Below are 10,806 nucleotides of genomic sequence, written 5' to 3' on the forward strand. Positions count from 1 at the left end.
AACGCACTGAAATGAACGGGACTATTCCCTCTGCCTTATGTTTATCTAAAAAAGGAACCTGAGTGGGCATGGGACTGGCATACTGCTTCATGTTTATGCTGCTGGTGGCTAAAGCCTTCCTCCGTCCTGACAGAGACTCCTGCAGACAAGGGAGATTGAACACCACATTGAGAGGAGGGTTTTAGGAAAATGTATTGTGTATCTCCAATGGCTGATCTGGTCTTGAATTGTTTGGATGACGTTCTGTCCTCTAGTATATATTATGAGTCAGAGAATTAATGTCCAATTAGTTTGGGGATATGCCACAGAGGTGATAAAGAGTTTTAGGGTATTTTGACTCGGTTCGACTGGGGACCAAAATGGCAACATTTGTTGCATTTTCACTGGTGCGGTTCTCTGTCGCACTGCACTGTCAAACAATCCAAACTCTTTGAACAACCTTTAACCTCCTCACCTGTGATGGCGCTGCACCGACGACGACTGGAAGAAAGGACACAAAAACCTCCGAAGAAGACACGGAGTACAACTTGGAGTAGCATCAGATTTTAGAGATTCCAACATTTCTCTTTCGTCTTTAGTAAAAGACCACAAGGCTTGCACATTTGTTTTTGTTGTGTTTACCCAGAATGCCCTGCATTGTAGTCCACTTCCTGCTTTTCGAGTGGTCTCCGGTCCGCTTGGCATTCATTCAAACTGAACCTGAGTTCACTTCAACAGAACCGAGACCCAAGTTTTTATGTGAACTGGAGTTCACTTTTTTGAGATATCAAATGGGCATTCACACCTTCCATAACGAACCAAACCTATTTAATTGAACTAATGTTTGATTAAAGCAGACCAAGCAGGGGTGGTGTGAATACACCCTTAATGTGAGCATGTGCATGCAGGTTGCTAACCAAAAGGCAGTGTGTTCAGAATAAGAACTGCTAAAAAAAAAACCTGGTCACTGACTGCTAGACCTGAAAACCGAACAGCTGGGGATGTTCTAGGCCGTTCTCTGACCTCCTTGAACAAAAACTGTCTGGCTGGGTACGGACGTACCATGCTGTTGGTGAATATCAGACTGGTTCACCACCTTGCTGTGTTGACACCACCAATGTCAAAATTGCCCAGCCACAATGCCTTCTTTCAAATACATTCAGTAATAGGAAATTACTATGTTGCTTGAAATGACACATCAAAGGAACAACACACCGGTACTCACATATTGCTTTACAATGAAGCACAGAAGCATGCATTTGTTTAAAATGTCTGTGTCCAAACAATCTCCATTTCTTTGTATACGTTTCATTGCATGGGTGTGTATAAACGGCATCCAACTCCACTGGCAGACACAGGCCATGGTTTTGCACGTAGTAGCATCCAGTCTTGTCTCAGACATGGATCGAGCTCTGAGGATTCATCCTCTCGTGCTCACAACGGCGAACAAAGCAGGGCAGCTAGCTCTCTTTCACACTACACCAGTTCCAGAGCACATATACATATACACACGCACACACTCCCTGCCATGTGTGCCAGATAAACCGATACAAGCTCTTTACGTTAGCCGTTTCCTGATGTCTTCACACACAAAAGCCACACACTCACCTCAGATGCTTTGGCGCTGTGGGGGAAAACTCAATCTCAGCCTTATCACTGAAGACTGCAGGTTATTTATTCACACACACACACGCACACACACATACACACACACACACACACACAAGTATTCACACAGAACTTGTGTCAGCTTGGAGTGGTAATGGTAAGGCGTTTGGTAATAAGGTGATAAACTATTCAAGGCCATAACAGAGATTACAAATCCACAGGTCAGCTAGAAATGTTCTAACATTAGGCGTAAAGAGGAACAGAGACATGTCATTTAAGCCACTTTTTACAAACTTTGGTAATTCTAAAGTTTGTAGAAGTCATTGTTTCTACATAGAATTTATGCCAACATTTCCTGACTCAAGTTCTTGTAGCTTTCTATAAATTTTGTGTTTATTTTTCCAACTACAAATATAAAAGTTCAGAATGCTATACAACAAACTCTTTAATGGTGGTTAAGCTTGAATCATGGAATCTGCAAAAAATAATGTACAGACAGCTAGACGGATAAACAGGACAATCCATTTAAACAAAATATAGGAATTACAAATATTCCAAATTCCATATAGCGTTTCTGTCCTCCTACTTATTCAGATCTATAAAAACTTAAACTCTGTGGCAACCCTGGGAATTCAAAAAGGACAAAAACATGTCTGACATTAGAATTACTTCCAAACAATATATACAAAAATAAGAATTCAAACATCTGGTAAAATTAAACAAACTCATATGTCATTTTTTTAGAAGAAGTAAAGACCATAACAGCATCAAGCAAGAAAAAAAGAAATCTAAAATTTGATAAAATACTGACTTTTACCAAACTCATGAGGTTTTAAAACACTGGAAAAGCAATTCCAAACTTGTCATTTTTTGCATGTTGATCAAGCCAGGAAGAGCTGCAATAAATGGAAAACTTCAAACTTCTCTACTAGGGGTGCAACGATCAGCCCCAATTTCCTTAAATTTGCGACATCGGTAACCAACTGATACTTACACATGAAACCGATCTTATCCACCGATCTTAGCTTTGGGAATGGTCTAAAAATTAGTCACCATCTTCTTTTGCTCTGTTGTGAGAGCGTTGAGAGACCCACTCACCTGGTTACAAAAGTCACCCACTTTTGACAGCTTAGCAGATTTGTTGCAATATTTAGCAAGGTGTCAAATGAAAACAAACCCAGCATCAGCCAAAATCGGCAGGTCAGGCTTTTTAATGATTGGTGATAGGCCAACAGTGCACCCCTAATTTCTACACCGCATAGAAAACATTTAATGCTTCCTAGAACGACAATCTCCAACACTCTCGTTTCGATCCTGACTTTCCGTTTTCTCCATCTTCCGCCAATATTCAACAGTTCGTCTAATCCAACCTTCTGCACCTGTTCCTCTTCTCCAACTGTCTCCATGCTCAAACAAATGATTTAACAAAAAAAAGCAGAAGAGACCAACCAACTCACTACGGAGGCCACTTGACATTTGATGCTGACATTTGAGCCTTGTAGCTTTTTCCACGAAAACATGACATGAAGCCGCCGACCCGACTGTCCAAAGAACAGCCCAGAAGAAGGGGAGCAAGAAAAAGGAGGAAAAACTCTCCTTTTACCTCTTATCTCCCAGCAGATTATACCCTTTGCTATTATACTAAGCTAATAGCGCATGCAGATACTTTATGAATGAATTTGCTAAATGCGGCAAACACTTAAGAAGAGGGGATTTAGAGAAGCAGTTTGGGGCGATGGAAGGAGGAGGAGTGTGGGGGGAAGTTGAGAAATAGGAAATAGTTAAGGATATGCAAATAGTGGAGCAGAAGAATGAAATAACCGTTTCAACAAATTTGGGTAGTGGCTGGCAAACAATGGGAATCTTCTCCATTTCCCTGGATGCTGCTTGTCAATCACTGTGTGTGTTGGAGAGAAGGTGTGGGAAGTAACACGGATTAGGGCGACTAGGAGGATGTGACAATGTGTAAAATGAAAGGGAAGGACAATACAGAAGTTTAATTTATTACAAAGAGGATAGGACTATCAATATGCTCTTTCTTTGAGCCTACAGAACGACTACGTGTGTGTGTGTGTGTGTGTGTGTGTGTGTAGCAGTGGGAGCAAGAAAAGGGCAAGCAAGGAACATACTGAAAAAGAAAAAGGAGGGGGGTGACAGCTCTTTGCTGCCCCCTGGCTGCAACTGTTTAAACCTGCATTTTGCCATTAAAAGGTCAAGGCTTTCAATTTAGAAAAAGGGACGAGCTAAGTTACCAAGCCTCAAACTGGCCTAGTGTTGCTCGTCCTTTAAAAGAGTGGCTTGCATTGCATAGGTGTGTGTGTGTGTGTGTTGAGTTGAACTGTGTTTTTTTTAAGAGTACCAGCCCTGCCCCTTTTCTTCCTCCTGGTGCCAGCTGGCCCCGGATCGATCCACAGATGCTCCCCTGGTGGGGGGGCAGAGGTCAGGGCAGGAGGGTGCCCGGGGGTCCTGCTGAATCTCTCTGCCCTAAAATGCCAATGGGACATGCTGGAGAAAAGGGAGGGGAAGGGTCCCCTTTGTGGCTAAGAGATGGATTAATTAGGCTGAGTGCTAAAAAAGAATGTGGCTTTGTTTAGACCTGATTTGACACACACACACACACATACACTGGCAGTTGGGCACTGTTAGCACATGATCAACAAAAAGACTAAGAGCCCCCATGCACACATCAATCAACTAATAGGGTTTTAACAAAAGGTCACTTCATTTCTAATGATCTTCTCTGATCGACTGTATGTATATATTTAAGTTTCTAATGTAAAATTCAGTCATAAGTGTATGTAACAAAAAGGCCAGAAAAAAAGGCACCAAAATTCAAAACTTTCTCAGGTCCATTGTCAGCTCCACTGCTGCTTAATGTGGGTATTGCCCAACTGCCCTGTTTCAATAAAGCAAACTGAGTGCAGTGATGTTGAATGTGCTGTTGACAAAGACAGAAGATTAAACCATGGCTCTGTTATTACAAGGGTGATAAGTGATGAATCACTGGTTTCACATCAAGCAGATGATTATCTCACTTAAGCCTGTTGCTAGCATAAAACAAAACACCGCTGAACTGCAGAGGAAGGGACAAGACGAGGTCAACTGTAGTCCAAATACAGAGTGGATTAAAGCAACGGCTCGAGAAAACCGATTAGAACATATTTTCGTTCCCTCAGAGTGCTTGAACTCCACAAACTTTCACATATTTTAATGTGATTTTATGGTGACAGATGAAACATAAGCTAGTACATAGTTATGAAGTGGAAATAAAAATTATGTGAACCTGAGTAGTAGAGGTGCACTGATCGCAGGTTTCTGGCTGATTACTGATCACTAAAATGCCTAACCTTATTTTGACCGATATCGATTTTTCATCTTAAAAGTCACTAAATATTGCGACAGACTCACTGTTGGGCAGATCTGTCAGTCAATGTCTCCCCAGCAGAGCAACCGGGAACAGTGGCTGATTTTCAGACCTTTGTGCTGGTAGATATCAGTTTCTCATCCAAGTGTCAGTCGTGATGCAAAAAAAAAAGTGTTTCCATTGCAGTTTTACAAAACACAATACAACTGACAAACCACCTCATCCTAGCTCAAAAGTGAGTTTTTTCTCAAAATTGGTGTGCTTCCATTGAGCATATTTTAGTCATTTTAATTTGCACAATTTTATGATCAGTGGAAACACAGCTAATGATATTGTGAAATAGGGATATTTTGTGCTGCCCTAGTAAGATAAAAAAGTGAAATCATGAAAGGGTTGTGAGTACGTTGGGAAGTGAGGGTATTTTTTGTTAAAAATCTTATTAGAAAACATTTTTCTAAATTTTACATTTTTTTAACATTTCTGCATATCGCTTGCCTTTTTAATGAACAATTAACTCACCGCACAACAGCACCTCTGTAATCCACATTCAAAAGGGTTTGGAAACAATTACAGCCAAACTCAATTTACCCTAGAGAATAATCCAAAGCCAGCGCCGCATTAGCCCTCTGCACCCGACACCCCAAAAATCAGCTGGCTGTGTCTGAATCCAACAGTCAGCAGATTGGAGGTGTTATTCCTCTTGCCTCAAGGTCACAGTTATTGGAAATGGAGACATCCAATGTGCTCACATCTCTCTTTGAATCCACACACAATGGAGTGATTCCTCTGTGTCCATTTGGCCTCCCCTGATAAGTGATAAGGCAGCCCTTTTTACATACCATCTATGAATGCCACACTATAGGCATTATGGACACATACGCACACACACAAAGATTAAGGCCAATTTAATCATCGGTTACTATTATATGTGAGGATTTACCTTTTCCCTCCCTGAAGCTGTGTGTTTATGTGTATTTTAAAAAGCAACAATAGACATAAAAGGCATGCAATGCTATCACTTTGGTTATGGGAATTACAATATCAATAGTTTTAATATTGGAATGAACTGCGTGAATGGTTCTCTTGTCTGTGTGTTCGGCACATGGTCACACAGACCGGCTGATTTGATCTGTCCCACATTCACATGCATTCAGAAGAAAAAAAACAACAAAAAAAACAGGTTGACGGGATTTTACCACACTAGAAAAGCCCATCGAGTTCCGAGTCTGAAATGGAAGAGGGAAAAATAAACCCTCTTAAAAGGAAAACATGTACTGTAGAGTACTTTCTTTGTAAAGAAGGTAAAAAATATATATATAGGAAAAGCACAGCTGGTCTTGTTTTAAAATTCCAGTTGCTTATAGATTGAGAGAGGAGAGTGTTTGCAACACTGACAAATCAGTATAGTTTAGATTTAGACCCAATTCAAAAACACTAATTATCCCAAAGGGAAATTAGATGTTGTTTTAACTCATATCATCCAAGTATATTTAAAGACATGCTAACAGACATGCTAACGGATAATTTCCAGCAACAGACAACATTCCACAATAACACATCCTCAATGACATTATCAGTTGTTGGGGAGCACTGCTGCTAATCCACCTCATTTGCTTTTGCCACTCCTTTATAAATCTCTTTGGCCAGATGGAGAGACAGAATCAGGGACGTGATCATTGCCCATTTCAACTGATGGCAAGTAATGTTTTGAACTTCCTCCTTCTCTTCTCTCTACACTTTGGTGGTTAAAGCTGGTTACATCCATATAATCTAGAATTGAAATGTGTCCAAATTATGTTTGACGGGTTTTAAAATCATGGCTGATCCAAGTAATCATAGTTTTGGTACTAAACCCGAGGCACAGAGAAAAATTGGTAATTGATTAATGGGCAACAGTTTGTGGAGTACTCTGTAGATCGATTAATCACTTCAGCATCAGAGATCACTCATGTTTCAACATTATAAGTATATTTTCCAATGGCCACCAAGCTAATATCTTCAGTCTTCACTTCCGCTCCTCATTTCTGTCCCCTCCATCTCGCTCCCTCCGCTCTTTCGTCTTATCAGTGTGTCCAGGGTGCCCTCCTCTCTTCTACTTTCTGGGTCTTTCTTTTGGGTGGCCCCTTAGTGCCCCCTCCTACACACACTCTCACACCCAGAGCATGCACTTCAGACAGGGGGCTAATGGGAAAATAAATTACCAGCCGGCAAAAGCCCTGGCTCGGCACTTCTGGCTGGAGAGAGAAAGGGCCCACAGGAGGGGCTGGCTGGAATGAAGGGAGGTGGTCCAAGAACTGAGAGAGGGAGAGAGAAAGGCGAGAGAGGAAGACACACGAGTCGCACAAAAAAAAAAAAAAAAAAAAAGGTTGAGAAAAGGGAAAAAATGCTTGGGAAAATGAGACAAAATGTAAAAGGGGAAAGGAGGACGGTGAGAGAGAGGAAGATAGGTTGAAGGGATTAGCTGGAGTTCATTCGTGGTCTGTGAAGCGCCTGCTCATCACTTTTCCTGCCATTTTACCATCTCTGGTCATCACAGAGACCTAAAATGACCAATAACATAAACACACACATACACGCATCCAATACTCCTCAGAACCATATCTGGGATTGATTACTCTTTGCGAAGCAGTAGTTTAGATATCAAGCCAACAGATTTGCCACGGACATCTGAGATGGTGTGTGTGTGCCCGTGTGTATCTATATATATTTTTGAAGTTGGGTTTTGTTGTGTGAAAGACGAAAAAAACACACACACACTTCAGAAGCAGAAAAATAAACTGTGGTCTCTGTTTTGTTTCCTCACTTTCTGAAGGTTTAGAGGCAGACTCCAAAACTGCCAACTTGTGTTGTCTCTAGGCTTCTGTCTCTCCTCTACTCCCATCCAAAACTACCATGGGAAACTATTTGTGAGGTAAGGAATATATATTCATTGCCCAATAATCCAGAGAGGACTTCTTATTTCACATGTTGAAACACAACATGTTTGCTCTTTTTAGTTTATTGAGATGCCAAAACAAAAAGCTGTGAAAAAGCCCTGTAATATTTCATCATTCTTTTGCTTCACTACTGAAGGAAGCAACCAATAAAACACAAACTAACAATTTACTTTCAAATGTCAATTATGTTAAAGACAAAATTCAAGACAAAAAAATGTCTGTTGGAACTCTGAAGGTAACTCAACTGTGTTTTCAATGAAGATTTTCTACAGCCAATTCTTTTTTTTAAATAACATATTGTGATGTCCGTTGGATGATACTGCACAATACTGTTCTAGTTTCATTCTAAGATAACATAGTAGGTTAAGAAAATCATGAGTTTCAATAATAAATATGACTAGAACATCTATATTTAAGAGATATCAAGTGGCGATATCAAGGTGAAGACAACGTGGAATTGTTTTTTGGAAGCATTTTCCATCCAACTTTAAGGATCTGTTTGTTTTTGCAGTTTTTGGCAGGCTGCTGAGATCTGACAGAGCTATGATAGGGCTCTAATCCAGGGCAAAGCTGATTTGCTTAAGGGAGGAGAAGGGAGGGGAAGGGGGTTAAGATGGCCTCCGACAAGAAACAATTGCCCCAAGTGAGAGTCTGCCTCTTTCCCACCCTGCTCATGACAAAGGTGTACTCTCCATGCTAAGTGACAAATCTGGGGAGACAAAGAGCATTAGCAGGGTGATGCTCTGCTCCAGTGCCTCCGATTGTGGCCAACTCAAAGAGAATCTAATATGGATTTTGAAAAAAAAGGAGAAGGAGAGATTAGAATGAAAGAGAAACAATGAACACCTTCTACCAAGGGGGAATTAGTGGAGGGATTGGATAAGAAGCTGGTGCGACTTGGTGTGTGTGTGTGTGTGTGTTGCATGCTTGAGTGCTTGTTCTTTGAAATTCTGTTTTTCCGTGAAAGAACAATACAGTTTGCAGATTGTATTTATGTGCATTTACATGCAACCTAAAATGGTTCTTCTGATATTCTTAGCATGCATCAGCCATCTTTGCCATGCATGGAAGCAATCTTTGTTTGAATTGGAGGAGGGGGAGGACAAAATGCAATTTGAAAACTACAGGAGCCTCAAAACAATTTGTCTTTTGATTTCAATAAATTTTTTTCCTCCTTAAAACTTCAGGCTTTAGTATAACACCTGGAACTCTTTGGGTGTGGCATTCTGAAAAAGATCCAAAGTACAGATCAGTTATGGATCACTCGAACCGCCAGTAGCTGGCTTAGCACTGGCATCAGAAGACATCACAAGACCCCTATTCTTTGTCACTTAGCAGAACAACTGCCTCCGTTTGCCAAGAACTCGGTGTGTGTGTGTGTGTGTGTGTGTGTCTGTGTGGGTTCAATCCTTTGCATCTTCACATCCAAACAGGCACTCACACGTACTCACTGACAGCGGATTTTAAGCGATAATCTGGAATTCATCCTAAACACAAATTTAAGCTACGTTCATCACACACGCCTGCAGGCATACACACATCCTTCCTCCACCGCCGGTAGACACCCAGCGTACATGCCGCCCACTCATGCCCAGTGGGTCAAGCTTGTGGATAAACAGGGGGATTTGCAGAGGCCGCTATTTGACGGCCCACACAGGCATGTCTACATCGCAGGCAGCCATCTTAAGTCCTAAGAGAACAAAATAAATAAGCAAGGCAGAGGAGATAAACTGTTCAACTGACGTTTCACAGTTGTGCCTCGCTTACCACCAGGAGCATCTGGCCACCCATCGTCATCGTATAACACATAACAGAAACGAGATGAGGGGAAAGACAAGGCGAGAAAGTCTGATTAGAGTCAACTGAAAGTCACGAGGTAATCGAGGACAACCTCAGACGACTGTTGAGAGTGGGTGCAGTGAGCAATACAAAAAATAGACGAAAACATAAAATTTAGAAATACTAACTCAAAAACTAACTAAAAGGGAATGGGGTAAATACAGTTTGGTAGAAGAACCCTAATGTGACCCTGACTGTCCAAAGTCTTAACAGACCTTATCAGTAGTTTTCTGACAGAGATGAGTTCCATCAGTTTCTAAGATGTCTTGAATTAAACAGTTTTTTGAGACCCTCTATATTAAAACACTAGAATAACTTAATTCTAATGAAAGCTGCCTTGTGAAGCACAACTCAGTCGCTGTTACCACCGTTCCTGAGCTATTATTATGGTTCTTGGATATGAAGATAAATGCTTTAAGCTTGGCATCATATATATTTGAGACTCCTCCTGTTGCTTTTGTAAGAAAGGAAATAGTTCTTGTGTTGTACTGTCACAATGGCTGTGTTTCCAACCAATTGTCACTCAAGTAATTTTAAGTTGTTTTTTTTTTATGTTGCCAATAAGGGAAAATAAATAAAATGTGAATTACATGTGTTTACACCTAGTTGAACCAATTCAAGTAGGCAATGTGCAGCGTAATTTTGTAAGATACTGACGTTATGCACAGCTGTTAGAAACAAGAAGTAGAGGTTGCAAACTAGCATAGAGATCACATATCAGGAAAATGGAGAAATGTTTTCAGGAATGTGTTATTGGCCAAGTTGAAAATGTTCCCTCATGTCAACTGATATTGGTGACTTTACATGTTGTCCAGAAACAAAGAAATCCAATTCTAATGCAAAACAACAGTATAAACAGCTGGTCAGTCATGTGAGGTGCAAGTTTACTACATTTTATTTGCATCATCTATGTAGAGCCTCTCTATAGAGGCTCTACATAGAGACTCCAACATCTCTATGTCAGACTTTCTCAGCCAGACAAAGATTTAATGAGAAGCAGCAAAGGCAAATGATGTGGCTTGGCAGTGCTTGCTAACAAGTGATGGTGTCAACCAGCACAGATTTCTGTGGAATATTGTC

At 40.8% G+C, this 10,806-nt stretch overlaps 1 protein-coding gene across 7 annotated transcripts in view; it reads right to left on the reverse strand.

Moving 5' to 3' along the window:
* The window catches only part of ehbp1 (EH domain binding protein 1), a 189,335-nt gene that overhangs the window by 142,535 nt on the left and 35,994 nt on the right, over positions 1-10,806 (reverse strand). For 6 of the 7 annotated variants that reach the window (XM_015045733.1, XM_015045743.1, XM_015045770.1 and 3 more), the window contains one exon: positions 59-139. The exons of the other annotated variant lie outside the window; for it this stretch is intronic. In XM_015045733.1, the coding sequence (XP_014901219.1) occupies positions 59-139 (81 nt within the window). The remainder of the gene's footprint in view (positions 1-58; positions 140-10,806) is intronic. 7 annotated transcript variants of the gene reach the window in all.

The sequence above is a fragment of the Poecilia latipinna genome, unplaced genomic scaffold (genome assembly GCF_001443285.1).
Source record: "Poecilia latipinna isolate Pla-1442-1.1 unplaced genomic scaffold, P_latipinna-1.0 Scaffold38, whole genome shotgun sequence".
Taxonomy (NCBI): Eukaryota; Metazoa; Chordata; class Actinopteri; order Cyprinodontiformes; family Poeciliidae; genus Poecilia; species Poecilia latipinna.